This window comes from Symphodus melops, assembly GCF_947650265.1.
Source record: "Symphodus melops genome assembly, chromosome: 3".
NCBI classification, from domain to species: domain Eukaryota; kingdom Metazoa; phylum Chordata; class Actinopteri; order Labriformes; family Labridae; genus Symphodus; species Symphodus melops.
Window position 1 is genome coordinate 28,272,617 of NC_136693.1, and position 24,136 is coordinate 28,296,752.

Genomic DNA, 24,136 nt, shown 5'->3' on the forward strand with positions numbered 1-24,136 from the left:
AGACCCCGCTCTTCATCACAACAGAGAAGATTTAAACACTGACTCAGGGCTGGAAGCCTTCCCACGACTCGTACCAGTGTTTTATTATTGGATGATGAACAGTATTAAATGACTACAGTTATGACAGATTAGATCCAGACTTGGAGCTGTTACCTCCCATGACTGGGTCACTCCAGAAACAGGCTGTTTAATCTATTTAGCTGATTAGACATCATGTGAAGAGTTATGAGAGGAAGAAGGTTTGCTAATAACCAGACTTATTAAATTAGTGTTTGGTTTTGTGTTGGTGTCGTCCCTTTATGTGTAAGAAACTTGACGTAAATCTAATGTAACAGCTGCAAAGAAAAGAACAATTTGCAATTGCATTTAAAGAGACACACACACCAAAACAAAGCGTTCTGAGAGAGCTGGTTTCTACAGGTTTTTTAATGTTATATTTGGACCAAAGCGCAGCACATACAGTGTGTTTCATTGAGACCACAGGGGACTGTTTGAAAAGGGGGAGAATACTTAATGTCCACTTTAACATCAGATCTCGTTTGTTCGAAGAGTTAAGATCTTTTCTATAAGTGAATAACAAAAATGAATTTGGACAATATAGTAACATCGTTAATGGCGAAAAAATTAACTTATAAAGGACATTCTTGTGTCAGTTTTGTTTGTATTTTACGCTCTCATGATCAACATAAGGTAATCGCCAGAAAGTCTACTAATGTTAAAATATCAGCTAAATGTAATTTGTGAAATGAGTTAAAGGGATACTTCACCCATTTACATGAAGCTGTGGATCATTAGAAACTACTACACTACTACCATGTTTCTAATGATACACAGCTTCATGTAAATGGGTGAAGTATCCCTTTAAATGTAAATGTTGATAAACTCGGTGTTAATGGTGCTTTACCATGAGGTATTTATAAGTTAGACAAAGTTATAAATAACTGTAAAAGTTACACGATTTCACCATTTTAACCTGAAAATATTCTCTTTGTTTATTAGACAGTGGCTGGACTCGACATTACAATGAATTCATTCAGGTCCATACGTTTTTTTTTGTCTGTATTATTTGACATAGTTTATGACAGATGTGTGTTATTGTTTCTCATGGTAATGTGCCTACATATCACAGACTGTAGCTACATAACAGAGGCTGAGCAGCAGTGTTGACATTATAGGAGCAAAGCTCTGTGCAGTCCCGAGTCGTTGAACTTGACTTTAAACTTTATGTATTGCTAGTACTACAATTTTTTTTTTCTGTCATGCTCTTTGGTGCTACAAACTGAACTTTTAAGGGTGTTTGTTCTCTTGTGGTCTGGACACCTTGACAGAGCCTCGCGCTGCAGAGAGGGCTGCAGCACGTGCAGCGCGCGCTGTAGGAGGAGTCAGTGTTTTAAAGTCGGTGTGTAAAGTGATACTCTCTCTGGGACAGGAGGGAGGAGCGCACGAGTCACTTCCTAAAACTACATTCCCTGCTCTCTGCCTGGGGCTTGTTGTGTTGTTTAAAACTTCATGAGTGACTTCACAGTAAAGTGAGTGTAGTTGGGGTTCAAAAGGACGTAAAGGCGTCTTTGTAACCTTTATCAAAGAGTCCTCACTTCAGATCTGTGACTGTCACTTTGACAGCTGAGGAGGAGCGGCCATACAACAAGTTGTAGATTTCCTGGATGGAAACGGAGGGGCTGCTGACCGGGACTGTGAACACAGACTCCGCGGACTATGGCTCCAGGTCGGTCCCGGGCAGCAGGCGGATGTCGTACTCAGTCTCCGGACAGTCTTGCAGTGTGGAGAGGGCCACAGGTGAGTGTGGGAGGGGCGTTAAGCTGTCAGAGTCCGCAGAAAGTTGAAACAAGGTGAGGACAGAGTCGAGTCCATGTATAAATCCTTCTGTCCAAAGAGTTTCATCTATTACAGTCGCATAGAGCCAGGCTGCAGCCACATTAAGATGTGTCCAAATAACACTGTGATGAGCCTTCACATTCAAAGCTCATGTGAGGTGTTTTTATCTTGTAATTAAACTGAAAATAGTGCTGAGGCGTCTTCTTAAGCTACAGAGATTTATGCAACCATCATAAATAAATATAAACCTATATGCAAAATAGCGGGGTTTTTGTTTTACTCATTGCAAGCCAAAGAATTTTACTAACAATTTTACATTTGACTGAAGAAAGTGAAAGTGTTTTGTTGAGGACAAAGTCACTAAAGAGCTGACAAGATGTTCCTCACAGGAGCTTTAAACTGCATTATGCATCAAATATCTCTATTTTAGGCCTGCTTTATAATTCTGTGTTCATTAGGTTTTGGTAGTGGGCCCATTAAACACAGCATCGTGTTGGTGCGTTCAGGGCCCCTGGGTCAGAGTTCCTCATCTTACCCAGCCTCCTGACTGCTGTATTTTTATAGACTTTGTTTATTCCAGATGTTTACTAATCTGCAAGTAAACCATTTAATTGATGTTTTAGACACTAAGACACTCAATTTTAAGCAAGTGCGCAATATTTAATAAGATCAGCATGCTGTGTAGCGTCTGATTGTGGAACTGTTGAAAATTAGTTTTAAGTAAAAAAATGCAGTTTTTCCCTCTAAAGGTGAAGTAGAAAGTTCAAGGGCAAAACAATAAAGGAGCCCACAACATGTTCCTCTGTTGTCTACTGATGCTGCGTTAATGTTAACACTAAACCTCATTCAGTGAAGTCACTTTGAATGAGCTTTACATGTACATGCATGCAGCTTGTTCATGTGTGTGCAGAGCATGGCGTTTGAATGAGCTCGAAGGGGAGGGGCTTTGACAGAGACTTGAGGAGATTTTACTTTTGACATACCATGCTAATCTAATTCTGACAACCTCAGATCAGACAAAGCCTCACGTGTCCCTCTGAACTCTTTGGATCGCCACTTAGAACCAAGGCTGTCGAGGATACAGCAGACCAGAGGATAGGAAAATGATATTATGAACATTGACAGGAAGGTTAAGCATCTGCATGGTTGATACAGTGTTCAGTCAAAAGTACCAAATAGGCATAAAGTGTTTGTAACTGTTAAAGGTTAGGAAGCTCTTCTAACAGAGATTCAAGAGTCTAAAAGAGTTCATCTGTTCATCCCGTAAACCAGAAGTGTCAAACTTGGATTTATTTCTCTTCTGTTTGCATCACAGAGACGTTACACACTTATTCAGTGTTGAACAGGTGTTAGGAAAATCAAAAATGAGAAACAGATCAGTAAGAGTATTATGACTGTTAAACCCTTCATCATTACATTAACCCTCCCTTTATCATGATGCACGATGGTGAAGTGAGAGCTCTTCTTCATCCTGCTGTTTAAAGCTGAAGGATTTAAAACAGGCAGTTTGAGATGCTGTGGATGAAAGGTTTAGTTCTCTGTCATTTCTGAAGTGCTGCGTTTCAAATCTTGGACTCGCCAAAGAGTTGTGCAAGGAATCTGTTACTAATAGTTTAATAACATTATCTATTATGAGAACAGAGGGAGTTTGAGTTTGCTTGTCCACACTGTGGATCTATTCTTCGTTCTTTCAGATTTAGAAGCAGATCTTTGCTCCTGAGTGAAAGTTAGAGAAACCAGAAGTTTAATTGTGGTTTAACTTGTTTTTATTGTCAGAACGTGACAAACAACAATTAAACATTTAACAATCATGAGCTCAGTACACGGTGCTGGAAAATACTGAGAAAAATTATATCCTGATTATATTTTTTAAATCTTTAAGAGTCGGGGCGCTCCTCGTCCAGAGGCTGCGGTACGGGAGCTTCTTTCCTACATGTCGTTTCTCTCTCTCTCTCTCTCTCTCTCTCTCTCTCTCTCTCTCTCTCTGATGGAAAAGTTCAACTGTTCAACATTTGAAGTTATGCTAAAGTCTCTCAAATAAAAATGACCAATGATGTCCTAAAATCCTCGTCGACACACGTCAAGCTACAGCAGAGCAAAGTACAAAAAAGTTTGTTCATCTGTAAAATCAATCAGTCAATGATGCTCACTTTAAGAAACTGAAGAAACTCTTCTTTATTACAATGATGAATTGTCCTTCTTCTGCTGCGACAAGTGTGAGAAGTGCAGCTCACACTTGTCTTTGTGTGTGTGTGTGTGTGTGTGTGTGTGTGTGTGTGTGTGTGTGTGTGTGTGTGTGTGTGTGTGTGTGTGTGTCTGCACAGTGTTTGCTGTCTATGCAGCCGTTATAAGCCTTGCCCTGTCAGTGGCACCCACAGTCACCACTGCGATGACACATCCTGCTCTGATGCATGAAGTCAGCAGTGGTGCGTGTTTGTGTGTGTGCGTGTTTGTGTGTGTGTGCGTGTGTGTTTGTGTGTGTGTGTGCATGGCTTGACCTGAGTCATCATATGTGTCTGAGGAACTGTTGGGTGGAAACAGTCACTGAACAGAATCACTCAGCAGCTGTGGAAGAAACAGGCGGTTGTAAATTCCCTCACATTACGATTCTTTCTGTGAATGTAGAAGCACAAGGAAAGGTCCAGGTCAGGTCCAATGAAACCTCATCCTCAGGCGTTGATGTATGATGTTAATCATGAACTCAAACTTGACTTGTTTTCAAGCTTTTATAGTAGAAAACTTTGATCATGTCTTCTTAATTGTATTCATACAATGTCTAATAAAGACAAGTGTACGTCCTGACTTTACAAAAGAGCAGCTGAAGAAGGCACTCTCTTCATATTTATGCAGATGATGTGGTGGCTTATGCTCCTGTTAAGTCACCTATGTGAAGCAGATGAGGTCCTATCTAAGTGTCTATATCAAATCCATGAGTGGCTGATACTCAGTCACTGATACAGAGGAGGTTCATGAGCTCACATTTTGGGGAATCGTTTTAGATTCACAGCTCAGGTTTGATTAACATGAAAAGAAAATCTCAACAACAGTAAACTTGTGCTATACGTATGAACTCAGGCCGCCCAGATCGTCGAGCATTCCTCTCATCTTTCATACTGTATGACAGTGTGTAACGACCTTTAGGTTGAGAGTTCCCCCTCAACAGCCGTCCCAGGGCTGTTGAGGGGGAACTCTCAACCTAAAGGTCGTGGGTTTGATCCCCGGCTCCTGTAATCACATGTCTGATGTGGCCTTGACACGAAGACCCCAAGTTGCTCCATCAGCGGTGTGTGAATGTGTATGAATAGGATTGGTTGATATGTATCACTTTACACAGCAGCCTCTGTCATAAGTGGGAATAGTTGTGAATGTGTAGTTGTGACCTGTGGTCAAAAGAACAGCTAAAAAAAGCTTCTTTGAAAAAAATGGTAGAAAAGATCCAGCACATAATGAGAGTATAAAACCTAATGCACTTTCATTTTTTTAAATATAGAAAGAACACGTAGAATGTCGGAATGTTTTAGAATTATTGGCTGATTAGTGGCCTCGTGTGCAAGTGCTGATATGGTCTCATATAAATGCAGTCTAAACTGGTTTGATGGTTAGAGCATGCACAGAGGCTAAAGTCCCGACGGCCATCCGGGTTCAAGACCCTCCTTCCTAAATATCTGGGTCTTGTCTCAGCCTCTGAACACTCTGGTCTTGGTCATGTCCTTGATATTGATAAGTGTGGGCTTGGCTACAACACTGCTAGTTAAGAGTGTAGTTAAGACATACAGTATAAGCTCATGAGACCGGGTTCTCCTCCCAGATTTGTTGTTTTTAAATAGAGTTTTGGAAAACTGCTTTGAAGCAATTAAATAAAGTTTTAACCCTGGTGGTACTATCCTTTGTTTTTGCATTAATCAGGTAATCCCGGTTTCTTGTATGTTTTGTTTTTATGAGACATCCCAGTGAGACAATTTACATCCTGACATTGTGACTCATGACTCCAGATTATGTGTTCCCAATTTAGCCTCAAGTAAAAACAAACTTTCACCCCAGCTCCCAGTCCAACCAGTTCTACAGACAACATCATCTCAGGGCAGCTGTCTGTGGTCTGCGTCAGTCCGTCCTTCGTGCTGCTCGGATCTGAAGTGGTCTCTGGGATTTCTCTGTGTGAGACGCAGTACATTTTCAGATGGTCCTTCTACTCACATTTATCCCACCATCCACAGATGATGAAGACCTCTACATCCAACAAGCTGTCGTGTTCATCGAGGACGCCATACAGGTAGGACAAATGGCTTCCCGGCCTCATGTTTGTTATTTTGGTAAGTCATGTGTAAACCTGTACGTTAAAGGAAGAATGTGCAACATTTGACATAGAATTAAAACAGAACTGATGTCAATCCTCTGTGAATGACTCTGTGGGTCAGTCCCTCCGACTGTACTGTTGTCGAGCCGTGATTACGTCATGTTTACATGGACGGGACGGTGTTGTGTGTAAAGATGTTTCAGTCAAGGACTAAAGAAAAGAAGAAGAATATACTCACTGCTTATTTGGATGTCATGTTAGTGTCTTTAGATCATGGTCCCTACCTGTCAAGTTATCAGCAATATGAAGCTACGAGTTAACCAAAGTGTGCTAACGTTAGCATGCTAACAATGCAGACCACAGGCGATTGCAGCCTGAGCAGAGCGACAGTTATATCGGTGCTTTATTATGGTGCTTTATTATGGTGCTTTTTAATTAACAACTCCTTCGTGTGAATTCGAGTGGAGAGGGGTTGGAGGTGTGCAGCTGGAGGAGAGCGGAGGCGTGGCCAAATAGCAGTTTGTTTTGGTTTAATGCTGGTGCTCCAGGGCGACATCTACTGGATGAAAAAGTTGCTCTTTTTCCTTTAAAACATTCAATAAAATGTGTGAAGATGTGCAGAGGTTTAAACTTTGTCGTTAAAATGATCACTGATTCAAGTTCTTTTCTTTATATAAAGACGCAAAAGTTACATTAATCTTGCAAACACAGAAAGTTTTGAGTCTAAAATTCACAAATACATCTTTTGTTACTGAAACATTGCAAATTTATCTGTGCAATTTACAAAGTGTGCGAACATTTGTTTCAAGTTGTTGATCTTTAATTAAGAAATACTGGGAGACTCGGAGTGATAGTTTGTCTCCTTGTTTACTGTCATGCTTCCCAACCTTGAACTACTTTGACTTCACCACTCTGTGGACTCAGGGCATCCAAAACACATCAGTCTTTCTGCTCACATTACTTAGTTTTGAATCATGTAATACTTTTTTTCTACTGTGTTGCAAGTAAACATTTATTTTAAACCGAATTAAGGCTCAGTTATGAGATCTGTGCACAAAGTGAAGTGAGTCTGAAAATGAATGCTGGACGTGTGATGCATGGACGAGAGACCGACAGAGATACTGACACTTTGCTAGTTTCTGAGCATCGGCCACACACTGCCCATGCTCGACTGGAAAACGTCTTAAATTCATTGATCATTTGGCAAAGCATGCCTTTATGTTTGCTTTCCTCTTTCTCCATTTCTGGACTTGGCTAGTCCTGGATTAAATTATTATATAATGAAAGTATTTTCACTCTCTCGTAGTACCGCTCCATCAACCACCGGGTGGACGCCAGCTCGCTCCGCTTGTATCGATGGTACTACTCACGGATATGTCAGTGGTAAGTTGACACCAGGTCAGGACGTTTGAAAATAGACCAGAGTTTGTGTTCAAAAAGAGGAAACATGTCAGAGCCTGCTCTCTGCAGGGACAGTAACAGCACACGCATCATTCACACATTCTGGTATGTGAGATGAAGAGAGCAGGAGTCAAACCAGCGATGACACAAAATCACTAAACTCAGTGAAGGATCATTTTTATCGAGTGTGGCTGTAGTTTGTGTGTTTTGGTTTACAGCAGTAAGAAATGTTAGGAGTGTTAGGAGAGGAGTCTGTTTAAAGAGCAAGAAACAGTTTGATGTTACTGTACTGTGTGAGCTCTATTTGTTGACTCTCTTTTTCTCTAAATGAATTATTTTTGGGTTTTTTTGCGATTAATATTTTCACTGAAGTTTCACTTTAGCTGATAAAATAATTACCGTAGCTATGTGGATGACAGACACAGACTAAAGTTCCTTTGGAAACATGTTTGTTCCTCTCTGAGTGTTGTTGTCTCAGCGTCCTCTCTAACATACCTCCGTCCTTGTGTGCACCCTCTCTCTCTCAGGGGTTTGGGCCTGACCATCGGAGTGGTGTTGTTGCTTGCATTTGTGGAGCGCCCGTCCTCCCTGTCCATCTCCTCTGACCCGCGCTATCGCTCCCAACCCTGGGAGCCTCCCTGCGGCTTCACCGAGAGCTTTGAGCTGGTCTGCCTCATCGTTTTTGCTCTTGATCTTGCTGTCAAGGTAAACACAGTCATCGCAGCAGGCCACTGTGGGGTTAACTCTTCATTGATTTTTACCACATGATGCTTTTAAACTAACCATCTCCTTCTGTTTTATCAATAGAGCTACCTGATTGGCTGGGATGAATTCAGGAAGAGCAAATGGCTGATTGGTTACACAGTAGTCATCACTATGTCAGTCATTGACTGGGTGTTGTCTGTCAGCATGGTGTGTGACGAGGTGAGTCTGTCCTCTCTGCTGTTCGCAGGCAGCAGGTTGTATCAGATGTACAGTACAGGTGAAGTGACCCGCCTGTCTGCTCTGATAGATCTGATTCTGTGTGTGTCATGTCATGAGCACAGCAACACAAACAGACAAAAACACACACGGTGTAGACGTTTGTGTGTGTGTGCTCTCCTCTCTCTTTCACTCCCCAGTGCAGCAGCTGAAAATGTTATGAAAATTCATGTTTCTGTTGTATCCTTTTGTGACGATAGGACGCTAACATTATAAAAAGCTCAGTGTGTGAGTGTGTGATTAGGAAGTTTGACCTGCCGTGAGATGTTTCACTTTGCAGGAAATATTATACATTATTGCATATTGATAACAAACCGATGAAAATTCTTGGTAGCCACGTCTACCATTCACAGAGGCAGTGAGAAGGAAAGAGGCAGACAGGTCAGAGACTGCAAGCAAAAAAGGTCAGTGAAATAGTCACTGAGTGTACTTATTTCATGTCTAACTCCATCAGCAGTCAGGGAGAATGCAGCTGTGCCAACATCTGAAATCATACGGGCGAGTCAGCGCCTGAAATAATCGGTGCATCTCTGATTGTCAGGCTGCAGCGTGAGTGTCTGCAGCACAGCACAACATTAGAGAGATGAAAAGTGCTAACATGTAGCGTCCAAACGCCAGGCTGAAGTCTTGTCTGCACTGGCCATTCATCAAGGTTAATGACTGACAGCTCGTCTGCATGCTTCATCATGGTTATTTAGGATCATTAGGGAGCTGACTACATGTCGGTTTGACATCAAGTATCCCAGCATGTCAACCAGCAACAGAGACTATGACTACTGTAAAACTTCAAATTAAAGCCCAGCTCCATTTGCTCTTTTATTAACCTTATTAGCATGGTGTCGCTGCATCTTTTAAATAATAAAGTCAGGTCTCAATTAGACTGCTCGTATGGGTACCAGTATGGGAAAGAAGGCTTTCTTTAATTTCTAACGGATGATGTGGGCTCATTCGGTTCATAAAAAGTGATCTTGCATTTTCTTTGTTGTTAAGAAACTGAGAGTACGGCGACTCCTCCGGCCGTTCTTCCTCCTGCAAAACTCGTCCCTGATGAAGAAGACGCTAAAGTGCATCAAGAGGACTCTGCCAGAGATCGCCAGGTATCTGATACCTACTGATACTACTGTACCCTCCACCCCATCCCCCTAAGAAAACAACAACCTGCTTAGAGGACTGCAGCCTCTGTGCCTGACGAGGCTCCCAGCGGCCCCAAACATTCAGAGTTCAGAGCGAAGTTTCTGTCTTTTGCTGACACAGCCTTGCAGAGAACCAGTGATTAACATCGAATCAGACACAGAGATGAACTCTCACACTATAAAATCTGGCAACAGGAAATCCATCAACAAAGCCAGGTCACAGGTTCAAATAAGGTCCTCATCTGTTGGCTTAAATGTGGGTCTGAATTATGTGGAAAAGCAGAAAACAAATCCCCAAAAGAACAACGTATCCCTGGACATTCGAGGTGTTTCAGGAGTCAGTTGAGGAGAGTAAGAAAAGCATGTGAGACCGTCTCACTTTTCTGTCAACACAAAGGCGTTCAGTTTGAAAGATGTGTCTTAACGTAGTAACGTAGACTCTAACATCCTTAATTCATAGTTTTATGCTTTATCTGACTCCTGGGGTTCTTTTACTGGTTACTAAACAGATTTAAACCAGTTCTCTTTCCTCTTCAAGACCACCAGAATAAAGATCCTATGCATTTATTGGTTAGTTTCAGATTTTTTGACGATCAGCACGTTGTCAAAAGTCCTTCAGATACATCTTCCACAATGATTCATTTAGTGATTTAAAACAATTCAGAATGAGGTTTTTTTTTGTTCGTTAAAGAACTGTATAAGGGGGGTGCTGGTGGTGCAGTGGTCCCCATGTATGGGGGCTATAGTCCTCAGCAGGTTCACGTCCGGCCAGTGGCTCCTTTCCCGCACGTCAATCCTTGCTCTTTCTCTCTGATTTCCATCTCCACTGTCCTATATCTGTCATAAAGGCACAAAATCCCAAAATAAATCTTTTAAAAGAAAACTATATAAGCATGTACATAATGTGAGTGAAGAGATAAGATAAAAGTCTTTGTCCACACAGGTTACCCAGATCAGATATGTATAAACCTGAAAAAAACTAAATCAAGAGACGGACTTTTATAGAGTCTATCTAAAAAAAACAGACAAATTGTTTTACTCACCCACTGTGTGTGTGTGTGTGTGTGTGTGCGTGCGTGTGCTCCCTGTCTGCAGCGTCATCCTGCTCCTGGCGCTCCATCTCTGCCTCTTCACCATGATCGGCATGCTGCTGTTTGCTAAAACTGAGGTAAGTTAAATACACACTCCTGCTCTGCTGACACTTAGCTGAGTGTGTGTGTGTGTGTGTGTGTGTGTGTGTGTGTGTGGGTGTGTGTGTGTGTGTGTGTTTTGTCTAGACATGTCCTAGACTGTGACGGCAACTTGACAGCCAATAGTCACTGTTTCCTTTGGTCACAGAAAGAAAGGGAAGATATGAGGACAATGAAATGTGCTTAAAGTGCAAATAATTTCAACAGCCCACGGCTTCAGAACCAAACCAGGAAGTGGAATAGTTTACAGCACGCCACAGAGAGGGGTTGTATAATAGTTAAAGGAGAAATAAATAAAGAAAGATTGATTCTGATTCAGAATGAATGAATAAATTAATTTCCACATCCCAGAGGGGAATGTGCATCAAACTAAGAGCATAAACACATAAATAACAAACGACATCTACAAACATATAAGACTGGAAATAAAGGATTCAAAGTCAAAGAGGATCTTCAACTCGTCCAGTTTCCTTTGGATCGGCTTCAAATTTAGTGTGACCTGGATGACTGAGTAGCTTCACAGATAAAGGTAAAGTGCAGAGCTTGTAAAGCAGCAGAGTACTCTGCAGTACAAAGGAAGTGAGGCCTCTGTCAGTCTGCATCCTGTGGTCAAGACCACATACTCAAAGGGGGGCGCTCAATATCGTGATTTAAAAACAATTCATTTATTTCAATAATAAACCTGGACAATGAATAGTCCTCTGGATTATGGTTTGCAGAGATGCAAAGTGAAACTGATTCCAGGTTTTTCTTCTTTTTTTAAGGAAAATGAAGATCTTGTTCTTAATCACAGCATCCCCAGAACATCACCACTAAATCAGAGATTGTTTTTGTTTTGTCCCCCACCCCTCTAATTTCATTTTCAGGGATTTAGTCTGGTTTATATGTAATATCTTGATCACAATAAATTGATCCCAGTGACATCTTTCAAATCGTGAGTGCACGAGGAGGCACACAGAGAGAACAGGAAGAAACATGTCAGGAGTCGCTGTAACTAGTCATAGAATAAAAACAACGACTACACATTTTGTAACTAAACTAGTGTAAATACATAAAGGTGAGTTGGAGGGTGAAACACGGCAACCTTACTCATACCTGTAAACTGAGGCAGTAGGGCTTTGTTCTTATTTTGTTTAAGTTTTTTTTACAATGAAAACTAAAGAATATTGTTGACCTGATCCTTTAATGGAAGCCATATTAATCAAACTGAAAAGATTGATTTCATTTTCTTTATAACTAGATTATAAACTAAGAAACTATTTTAATCAGATATTGTGACAACAGCTTTAAGATTTAAATTAAATTTAAATTGTCATTTCAAGCGCTTCAGTAAATACTTACTGTATGAAAACTGTATAAACTGTATATACCTGAAATTAAAACAGTAATGTGGCTGCATGGTGGTGCAGAGGTCTGCGCTGTAGCCTCACAGCAAGTTCCTGGTTCATGTTTGGTGGTACAGGAGCCTCTTAATGTGGAGTTTGCATGTTCTCACTGTGCACGTGTGAATAGATAATGTCAGGATGGAATTTAGTAATATCTAAAAATTGTTATTTACAACGGTCTAGACTGGAGACAATTTCCGAATTGAACCAAATTCCTTGTGTTGTTTTTGTTCAGTACTATGTTAAACCCTGAGTTGTGTGAACAGCTGTATCTCTCTCTGCCCGTGTCCCTGTTCAGGATCCAAAGAAGAATGGGGAGTGGGAGTTACATTTCAGAGACCTGCCGGTGTCCATCACATCCCTGCTGGTGCTTCTCACCACAGCCAACAACCCCGACGGTACAAAACCAGTGAAAAAGAGCACATGATGAACATGTTTGTGGATTTCTGTGATGGTTTCTGTTCGGTTGTGTTAGAATAATTTCTTCTGTCCCGTCACAGTGATGATCCCTGCCTACTCCCTCAACAGACTCTACTCCATTTTCTTTGTCACCTTCAGTGTCATTGGTAAGCTCTGATTCGTAGATGTGTTTGGGTTTTGCCAGCAGATCATTGTTTTACTGTTAAAAAAAACCTGTTTCTTATTCTCCGGCAGGAACCTACTGTCTGATGAACCTACTGACAGCCATCATCTATAACCAGTTCAGGGGGTATTTACTGGTAAGTCACACTCACGGCCCAGTATGCCTGGGTCCTGATGAAAGATAAGAAATCTCTTCTCCAAATCTGCCCTCATGCCTGATTGATAAGTTACATAACCTACCTCATCACCTTCAACCAAAGCAGTTTATGTGAGTCAGCCAGTCACTGCCGACCCGACTGCCTGACCGCTATTGGTCCCCACTCCGTGTTGTAGATAGATGGGAAGGGAAGAGTCAGAACATCTCTGGGGGTTGTCAAGTGGGCCCCTCCCTTCATTGGTGTTTTGTGTGGTTAGTCCATGGACAGTTAGCTCCACCTGTACCAGCTCTCATTGGCCATCCTACCAGCATGCAGAACTTCTACTGTAACCTGCTCGAACCATGTCCTGACAGTGACACAGGGCCCAGCAGAACCCTTCATCAGACCCAGGCTCTGTTCATGCTAGCTCTGGGTAGTGACCACACTGATACGACCTTACCCTACCAAATGTCCCCGAATGGTCCCGACAACCAAAATGTTCTCAATGAGTTGATGGCCTAGCAGCTGTGGCGCTCGCTCCATGAATGTAGGCCGCGGGTCGACATTGCAGCGGCTGTCAATTCCAGTCCGACCTTCGGTCCTTCGCTGCATGTCTTTCCCCACGCTCTACTCCCAACTTCCTCTCTCTCTTAAGCTGTCAATTCAAAATAAGAAAGAAAAGACAAGTGAAAGTGGAGAAACACAGAAAGGGCCAGTAAAGAGATCTCAGATCAAAGACTGGGGAAGTAGAGCCAGGATGAGGTGCCCTGTCCCAGTCTATCGCTCGACCCTGCTGGATCAGGCTGCTGCTCGCTCGTATCCACGAGGGAAGAGAGAAGAGCTAAGGAGAAAACTTGTTGTCTTCTGCCTTTGTTCTGGCATTATTCTTCCTCCTCCAGATCCATTGACTGGACCCACAGATTGTGCTTTGAACCCTCTACATCTCACGTCCACCAGACAAACCTTAACTCTCCATCCTCTCTGTTCAGCTTCTGTGGCCAAATCTGCAGGTCTAAGCTTTGTGCTTTTATGTGCTTCTCATCTCAACTGAGTCCTCCCACAGAACCGAATATGAAATAAATAATAACACACTCAACTGGAAGCCACCCTATCCAGCCATATTGATCTAGTAGTGTACACTGAGGGTTAATGTTGAAACTGTTGTAGACATCTCTAATATCAGCCTGTGATGCTAGAGAGGGTTTGTCAGCTCTTTTCTGCTGTGACTTCATTGTTCTCAGTTGGGAAAGCGGGCGTGTCAGTGTGAAAAACAAGTTTCTTTAGCAGAGGAAGAATCATGTGACCGTCATGTCACATCCAGAGCAAACACCCAAATATTCTGACATGAGAATTACTCAATTAAGAAGATTTCAAAAAGACACAATAGACAATAATAAGGAGAATAAGGACAAACATGTTAAACCTCACGTGTACACCATGCTGTGAAATAGTTTTAAAATGGCAAGCTCTTCAAGGAACGAGGGAGGGAAAGAAAAATCAAGACTTGAGCAGCAGGACAACCACATGGAAATAACTGAAGCCTTTCTTAATTAGATCCAACTGTGAGTCATGTGACTTAAACTGACCAATTAGGAAATATAGTGAAAAAAAAAATGATTAGCAGCAAAAAATGACTTTCTCTGAAATGACCAGCAGGGGGAAATGAACTGAAAGAATTGAAACAATCCTGCCCTACATGACACGTGAGGACAGGCATGGGTACAGAAGGTAAAGGTCACGACACTGAGCACAAAGGTTATGAAACAGTTCCCTTTGAGGGCCGGGACACACTTGTGGGCAGATTAAATGATAAGTGTAACGTCACAAGTGTTTTGTGTTGAGTTTGCTTTTTTGTGATACAAATGATCCCAGAACTAGAAAGTGAAAACATTTAAATAGATCCATGCTCTGACGGTTTATCTGAACATCCAGTTTAACTGAGTTGTTGTTAAATCAAGACCATTAGGCAGAGACTAATGAGACTAAAACTCATGTTTGTTTTTTTATTGGCTTTCTTCAGAGAATCTTATCAGAGAATCTGACATAGCCGGCAGATTGTGTGTGTGTGTGTGTCTGGGATTAGTTGATGCTGATTGGTCAGAATATCATTCGGTTTTTGTTTGTGTTCATCTTCCGGCGTAGATGTCAGTCCAGACGTCCATCATCAGGAGACGACTCGGGATCCGAGCTGCTTTCCAAGTCCTCAGCTGTCGAGGAGCGCGACGAGATGCTGTGTGAGGGATACAAACACACACACACACACACACACACACACACACACACACACACACACACACACACACACAAAACAAACCATGTTTTATCGTTATATACATTTTTTAGAAATCATTTTAATGGTGCAAGTGTGACCTGGGGTTTGTTTCTGTTTGAATCTTTTTTACAGATGGTTTTAAATGTAAGTTAGCCATGATTATTTTTTTCATCTCAAAAATAAAAGTTGGACTGACTTGTGTTGTTTTGCCTGTCAGGGAGTGTGTGCGTGTCGATGCTGTGCTGTTGGTGATGTCAAGGGTCCAGATGAGAAGCTACTACAGAGCAGCTATCACTACAGTAAGAGCCAAACGTCCCTCTCTAATATCAAAAAAAATATAGCACCTTTTTAGAAAAGAGCAGGTCTAGACGGCACACTTTGTAATATTATCTATAGAGACCCCACACAAACACACCATGAGCAAACACTTTGCAATGTTTGACAACCGTAGCTCAAATCTCAATCAGAACCAGATATATCAGTATGTCCGCTGACATCATGACTTCTGGTTGTCTGCCTGGCCCTCCCTCATGAATGTAATATCTCAGGAACTACTTCAGGAATATATTCAAAGCAGACAACAAACAGGTGATAGCATAGATCTCTGTGTACAGGGGCCACAGTCATCATTGCATCAGCCGTGGGTTCGAATCTGACCTTGGCCTGTTGCTGCATTTCATCCCCCCATATCCGCCGAACGCTTCCTGTCTCTCTTCAGCGATCCTATTCAATAAAAGAACAAATATAGACGGATTTTGAGTGCATCAACTCAAGCAGCAGCCTCCAGTGTGAAAAAGGAAACCAATACAGCAAATGCAAAGGAATCCCTTTTATATCCCATGTTAAAATGTCCATTTCTACAGCAGAAAAATAAACAAGTTTACATACGGGTTCAAAAACAGTTTTGGTATCAATAGCGCATTTCTTTATGCATTAATCATTACATTAAAATACTTCTCAGTGTGTGTTGACTGACGTGTAGTTTTTTGTGAGGAGGCTTCAGGCCCTCCTCAGCTCCTCGTCTTCGTCTGTTACGAGACTATTCGAAAGTTAGTCTGAGATAAGATTTTCAACATAGCGACCAGCGCTCCATTATTGGGCTTCAAACGGCCCTTAAAGAAACAACTGGTGATGTCACTGAGACCACGTCCATGTTTTATATAGTCTATGATTAAACCTGAGACAACCAAGCATTTCAATCAACATACATTTACATTAAGAGGTTTTTTTTTTTCTCACCTTGACAGTTCTGCTTTATTTCACGTGGACCTTTAGGAGGCGCGGCAGTGTGCAGACGTGGGCTACATGGAGCGAGAGCAGTTCAGGAAGATCTTTGATGAGCTGGATAAAGATCGCATAAAGGAGGTAAAGCTTTGTTCACAGACTCTGCACATTCATCCTAAACCCATCTGTTTCATGTTGTTGACTGCTTGTGATTATGTGTGTGCATGTGTGTGTGTCTATGTGTGTGTGTGTGTATATTTGTGTTCCTCCAGCACCCTCCCTTGCCTCAGTACGACTCTCCAATCCTGCAGAGACTTCAGGTGTTCTTCAGTCATTACTATCTCACTATACTGGGCAACGCAATGGCACTGGCCAACGTCATGTGCATATGTGTAAGTTGCGCACACACACACACACACACACACACACAAACTCATAAATGCATATACACACGTTTATAGACACACACACCGTCATGGTGGTGGAACATGTGATGATATTTCTTTTGTTCTTTTCAGACTATTCTGGTGTTGAACTCTGAGAAGACCACTGCAGAGAGAGACAACTACATCATGGAGGTGAGCGCAGTCATGAAATGGTTAATGGATGGTTGTCATTAATGTGACCCCTCCCCCCTCTGATCTCCCGTCATGCACAACTATCAGGTCAAACTTACACCCTTACAAAACCCGACCTGTGGCATAGATCAGAGTCTGGATCTTTATTGAATCCTGACACCAAACTATGAAGTCACGCGTCATTTCTAGCATGTGTCAGGTGTTATTCCTCACCAATAAAACACACTCTACACCTTACCACAGACAAAATCAATGCATTTATAAACAGACAAACTAAATCATGAAACAAAGATCAACTCAAAAACTAAAAGACAACAAACAACCCCTGGCTGTGCGGGAGAGCCGTCCCAACTCAAACAGCCTCTCTCCTCCTGAAGCCTGCGTCGAAGTCAGGTCCACCTCCTTGTGTAATCATAAGCGTCACCTGACCTGGAGACGACAGGAGGGGAAAAGGGACAAACAGCACGGGGAATCATACAGTCGTAACGGAAAGACAGAAAAGACAGCACGCCAAAAAAAAAAAGTACTTAGTGATATTTAAACTAATGAAATAAAGATTTTCTTTTTGGTGGGTTCTGTTTTATCTTCCCTTTCAAGTCCTCAGGGAACAATAAATTACGCACCCTCATAAAGCTTTTGTTTATTTATTTTTTATTTTGTATGACCTTCTTCTGCTCTCTTTGTGCCGCTGCAACGCCTGACTTTCCCCTCTGGGGATCAATAAAGTATCGTCCTATCGTGTCCTGAAATTGTGAACATGACTGACTGCAGACTTTTCTGTCGTCTGTCTGTCAGAGCATCAACCTGTGCTTCATCCTCTACTACCTGTTTGAAATGTGCGTGAAGATCTTCGCCTTTGGCTGGAGAGGTTACCTGTCCTATAGGAACAACGTCTTTGACGGCTTCCTCACCCTCATGCTATTGGTAACACTGCGTGAACACACACACACTCCTTGTTTTACTGTGAATAGTGTTTCCTGTTATCTGCTGTGGAGCTGTTTTTACCATCTTTAACATTTCATCTTATCAGGTTCTACAGATCACTATATATGCCACCTTCAGGATTCCTTATTCTCACTGGTAGGTTCTGCTGTCTCATTTGAAAGGTTTTGTTGTTTTTTTTGTCTTCATGTATTTATAAAAATGTTGCCAGGACAAATAAGCAAAAAGGTTAAAGAGATTCACGTGATTACATTTGAAACAGAATAGATAAGCTCAGAAGATCGACGACAGCGATGACGTCACAGAAAAGACATTCAAGCAAAACACAAAAACACAAACATCTTCTTTGACTTATTAAATTTAAAGGAACATATACATGAGAATATGTTTGTCATAGCTGGATTGTACAAACACTTAAAACAGAAGAAGCTTTTGTAGATTAACTACAACATGTCTTAAATTCAACTTGTGTCTCTCTGCTTTGTGTGTGTGCATGTGTGTGCATGTGTGTGTGTGTGTGTGTGTGTGTGTGTGTTGAACCAGGGATCCGTCCTCTAAGAGTGTGATGTCTTTGTGGGAGATGATTCGTTTGGTCAACATGCTGATTGTCTTTCGCTTCCTGCGCATCATCCCAGACATCAAGGTACGTAAAGACAACGTTCAGGAACGGCAGGAATCAGCAGGAACCAGCAGGGGGCGTCTTTTCCAACCACAGTGATATCCATCCAGAATGAGTGAATAAAAACACTGTTTTCAGAGCTTTAGATGAAGCCTTTCAAAAAGCTTTTTTTCCATCCATTTTCTCCAATAATCCCAAGCATCGGATCTCAAACGTGCCGCAGTGTTAAATGTCAGTGTCAGATAAGAGATCCATTTTTATTCTTCGGTGAATGCAATGTGCTTCTCCACTGTTGGTTTTAAAGCATATAATCAGCGGTTTGTCAGAAGACTTAACGCTCGCCTCAGCTCCAACTCTTTGTCTGCTGTTCAGCTGAAAAAATTTACAAAATGTCAACCACCGTCAATTGGCTTCCAAAAACTAAGAAAGGACGTCACTCAGACTTCGTCCATCTTTATATACACAGTCTACACACTCAGTTCAAATTTAACGTCCATGAATGTCATCTGGTTTTGCAGCTTATGGCTTTGGTTGCAAGCACAATGTTGGACCTGGTGAAGAACCTCCGCGCCTTTGCAGGGATATTGGTGGTGAGTGATAACCAGCTGATCTGCACACTTTGGTTGTTTTGTTGCTTTTAAATGTCCTGTTGAATGACATGCATCATTATAGACCAGGAATATTATTGCATGAAGTTTGTGAGTACTCAAAGCAAAAAGGGCAAAAAGAAAAACACATGTGACCTTCATGAGCCTTGTGCTGACTGACAGCTCTGTTAACCAAACCAGTGTGTTGGGAAACTCTGTGTGCAGATCAGTGATTTTCTCTCTCCGTACAGAAACATAGAACTTAAATGTGATTATCTTTTACATGTTTAAGCATTTAAACTAATAATAATAAAAATGACTTTGTCGTTTTATCTCCTCTTCTTTGTTTTTACAAAAGTTTTATATGATTGCAGTGATTTGTTCAGCAGCTTACATGTACAGAGAGTAAGCCTAACACGTGTAGAGGTAAATGTTTTCTTCATGCTCTCCCTGCAGGTGGTGTACTATGTGTTTGCTGTGTTTGGGATCTGGCTGTTTGAAGGAGCCATTAAACCTCCTCCTCAGATGAGGTAAGAAGTGTGCTCAGCGTGAATAGGTCAGGACCCGAGGCACAGGAGTCATTTGACTTTTTATTTTACCTGAACAAAGAGGCGATCTTAATTTAACTCTAAACTAAAATGTGAAAAATAATGTGTGAACTTAAAAAACAGACACGATAAGACAAAAGGGAACCGATATAGTGATTTGTGCAAATCGAACACACAGGGCAGACAAAACTGAAGCCACGGCCTTGTCCACACAAAAGCGTGTGACGTTTCAGTCGTCTGTTTCAAAAAATAATTTCCATCCACACGCGCTAAGTGAAATCTTCTTCGTCCACATGAAAAAGTGAGAAAAAGATATTTTAAGAGGCTGAGTCAATCCTTGTATTTATGAATGACTGCTGCACTTATCAAACGTCATATTTACAGAATTTGTTTCCGTATCGTTCAAATAAATTGATTTAATTCAGATTATGTTCGTTGCACTAACAAACCTTAAACCCTTTGAGTTCACGTAAAGGTGTTTACATTCAGTGAGTCTTTCCTGATGGACTCCCATGTACTTGTGTGTGTGTGTGTGTGTGTGTGTGTGTGTGTGTGTGTCAGTGTCATCAACAACGACACCACGATGGAGAACATCACCTCAAACTTCAGCATGGCGTGTGGCACCTATGAACAGCTGGAGTACTGGCCCAATAACTTTGACGACTTTGCGGTGAGAAGTCTTTTTCTGCTCCTTCTAATCCACTCCTCTTATTTAACTCCTTTTTGCACTTCTCTCATTAAAGTTCTTATTTTTCACTTTGACATTTGATGATAATGTTTTTAAATGGCTCTGTTTGGATTTTGAAAATGATCCGTGTTATTCATAGTTAGCTGTGTAGCTGAACTGATTGACAGGAGGGTCAACAATCAGCTCTCAGCCTGTGGTCAGGTTGACTCACAGACAGTGTGCACAGACTGTTGTTGCATTGAGGCGACGCGCTGCTGCTCAGTCTGGCGTCTCTCAGATGCTCTGGAGCACTTTGAGTAGTCAGCGCTGTTCAAGCGCTCGTCCATTTCTAACGGTGCGTAGAGATGACGGGAAGGCTAGGAAGGGTCTGCTGTACATTACAGTCCAGAGGATGAATAAAATAAATCAGGTTCTCTCCTTTGTTTTCAGGCGACCATCCTTCTGCTGTACAACGTCATGGTGGTCAACAACTGGCAGGCCTTCATGGACGCTTACAGCAGATACACCACAGAGTAAGAAAGAACGACTTTGGTACATGCAGAGCAGCAGGAGTGATGATGATGATGATGATGATGATGATGATGGTTTATTCTCCACAGCTGGTCCAAGATCTACTTCGTGTGCTGGTGGCTCACCTCCTCGGTCATGTGGGTCAACTTGTTTGTGGCGCTCATCTTGGAGGTCAGTTCAACACGGACTGACACATTCACTCATCAGAGGACGTCAGTGTCTCAATCAATAGTGCACACGAGACGTTGAACAGAGAGTAACACGACAAACAGGATCGTCTTTTCACTTTAAAGTAATCAAGACGTCGTCTCTCCAGTGTTTTAAATCTGGACTGCAGTACTAATATCCAACACTAGGTGTCAGAGTTACAGATGGCTTCTTTTTGTAAACGTTTTAACATCAAAGCAGTAAAAAGTAACCCTTGACGTCATCAAACACTCGACACGCGCTCGGTTCTTTTTGTTTTGAACAGAACTTCATCTACAAGTGGGATCGCAGTCACAGCTGCTCCGTTACAGACGTGGAGAAGATCAGATATCAAACTTCTGTTCAGCTCATGTTCAGGTAGGTCCACGCCTGCTTTTATTTTCAGTCATTAAATTAAAAAAAAAAAAAAAAAAAGCTAATCCCATGAAGTCATCGCTAACTTTGTCTTATTATTGTTTCTTCTCTGTGTGCTGCAGAGAGCAGATCCAGGAGCCAACAGAAGAAGAATTACTGTGTCAACTACACCAACACCCACACTTACATCTACACTAGTGAGACACACACACACACACACACACACACACGCACACGCACAACAAAGCCAAAGCTGTTTGCGTACCAAGTAAGAACTACTACTCAAAGTGTGAAGCAGCACTGAGAGGTTCATATAACAGCATCCTACTGCTGGTTTATTTTTATTTGTTTTATTGTAAAGTGATTTTTATTACTGAAACTAGCAGGAGGTGAATGAGTTTGTTTTTAGTGAAGTGAAACCACTGATGCTCAAAACCTTCTCGTGAGAGGACTCTCATAGGGGAAGGGTGAATTTTAAAAAAAGTCGTTTGCGATGTCGTGTGCCAATCCACTGCTGAAAGAAGTGAACCAGAAAAGAAACAAACTATCCGGCTGATTTCCAGGATCAGGATCAGATTCAGTGGTTTTCTACTTTTTTCCCCCCTAAGCTGCCGCTCACATTTATGAAAACGACAAAGTCTGAGCTGATCGTACAAATAGAGGCGAAACCTCTAGAATTCAAGAAGTTGAATCTTTATTGTTTCGTCTCAGCACAATGACGCGTCAGAATAATTTTCAGAAAACTCGAGCTGCACACTGAGACGTATTCATTGTTTTTATGTGCCAAGTGCTTACTGATTATCTCATTCTCTGAAAGCTGCACAAACAAAGAACCAAAGATTTGCCGAAGATAAGTTTGGCAAATCTTTGGTTTTCGGTTCTAATTTATGTCATAAATATAATGGCTTGTTTTTCACTCGTCGTTGAACTTTTGATTGGCGTATGTTAAATGTGTGGATGGCAGTAATCTGAGGGAGGATTTAAACTGAGAGTCTCCAGGGACAGATATCACTCAGGAAACACGCCTCACCTGGTAGCACATTTCTGTAAGCGTAACAAAGACTCATGCTGTCAGGTGGAGAGGAAGTCGACCCAGATTTGATTTTAATCTTAGCACATTTTTTTCCTCCCCAACATCCCTTCATAGACTGGAATCGCAGGCTGTATAAAACAAGTTGTGGTTTGATTGGTTGGAATCCAGATTGACAGCTTCTTGTCGGGAATAACAGACTCTGATCAAACCATAGAAATATCTTCTGTATCGAAATAAAGTAAAAGCAACCTCATGTGTTTGGGGTTTAAATGGTTAAATGGACACTTTTCTTGTCTTCTGATTACTTAAAGGTCAAACTTACACACTGATGGTGTCGTCCATCAGTGTTTACTGATCACCTTCGTACACATTCATACGCCCGCTCACGAAGCAGCTTCAGGTTTAGTGTCTTGTCCAAGGACACGTTCAACATGTGGCTGCAGGAGCCGGGAATCGAACCGACAACTGACTCCAACGCTGCCCGGTTTAGTCTGCTGTCTGTTTTTTAATCACGTCTGAGACAGTCAAAGAATTTTCCACACTATCAGGAAGTATTGTTCATGTAAAGGGAAACATCTTCTGAGTGAAGCGCTGTAAAATCAGAAACAGGTTCAGCCTGTGTCGAGTGAAACAGTACTTACTGATTGTATTAGTTAAAGGGACATAAGGGATAATCCTTGAATTGAAACTTTTGTATAAAGGGCTATCTTTGCCTTGGTATTTATATATTTACAGTTGGATTTAACGTGTGGAATAAATGCAGTAAAAGTTTTTATTGAAAGAAGTTTGGATGTATCAGAAAACTGGAGTTTCTGGCTATTTTTAACGTAAGATACATCATGTGTGTTTGTAAAAAAAGATGTGTTCAATAAATATTTTGCAAAAATCTATTCGTGAATTATTGTTTTTTTTAGAAAATGAAGAATCCGAGTATTTGAATCAAGTAAGAAAAGCAGAACTTTTTGTTTACTCAGTTCTTGTTATCCATATTTCTTTATTTGTAGTTTATGTGAACTGTAGATAAATCATCAATATCAATCAGCAGAGGAAGGTTAAAACAAGTCAAGTCAGGGCACTCATGGCCTAGTGTGTATTTTTTGTGCACCCTGTACACAGGCTTTTGTCCCCAAAGTGGACAGTCCAGGTTCAAGTCTGACCAATGGCTCCTTTTCTTCTCTCTCCAGTTTCTCTCTCTACTCTCTTGTCTGAATAAGGGTGTAAAAAAGCCCCAGAATGAATCTTAAAGAAAAGCAGTCATCTTGGAGAGGAGTTGCCAACTGACCGAATATCACTCACTGTAGACATGTCTGTCACAGCATTCATAAATGGCTGATAGTTCAGCAGGGCTTGTGAGGCCTTGACTGACAGGAGGGCCATGGATGTCTAAGGAGGAATGATGAGAAACACCGTAGTTCAATTATGAATGAAAACAAAAGTACTCTGACTCCATGAAAGTAGAGCAAGAAGAGGAAGAGAGCTGTCATGAATAATTATTATTCATTTATTAGTCAAAGTCCATCTTGTTTTCCTTCAGGGTCTGAGCCCTGCGTGTGAGGGGAAACCCAGCAGGCAGTTCATTGTGAGACACTAGCTCTTCTTTCAGCTCAAAACTCAAAGCTCATCTTATTTCTCTCA

The 24,136-nt window shown here is 41.6% G+C and overlaps 1 protein-coding gene across 1 annotated transcript; it reads left to right on the top strand.

Annotated features, from left to right (window-relative positions):
• The first annotated feature begins 1,416 nt into the window (after positions 1-1,416).
• Positions 1,417-23,381, top strand: tpcn2 (two pore segment channel 2). Its single transcript, XM_079339502.1, has 25 exons — positions 1,417-1,797; positions 6,051-6,106; positions 7,437-7,513; positions 8,059-8,236; positions 8,339-8,455; positions 9,503-9,609; positions 10,741-10,813; positions 12,519-12,618; positions 12,721-12,786; positions 12,875-12,939; positions 15,082-15,173; positions 15,429-15,510; positions 16,487-16,576; positions 16,708-16,827; positions 16,954-17,013; positions 17,809-17,937; positions 18,044-18,093; positions 18,499-18,598; positions 19,093-19,164; positions 19,618-19,691; positions 20,271-20,379; positions 20,827-20,909; positions 20,997-21,078; positions 21,380-21,471; positions 21,591-23,381. Exons 1-25 carry the CDS (start codon positions 1,665-1,667, stop codon positions 21,664-21,666), a joined length of 2,283 nt encoding a protein of 760 aa, XP_079195628.1. The 5' UTR covers positions 1,417-1,664; the 3' UTR covers positions 21,667-23,381.
• The last annotated feature ends 755 nt before the right edge of the window (positions 23,382-24,136 follow it).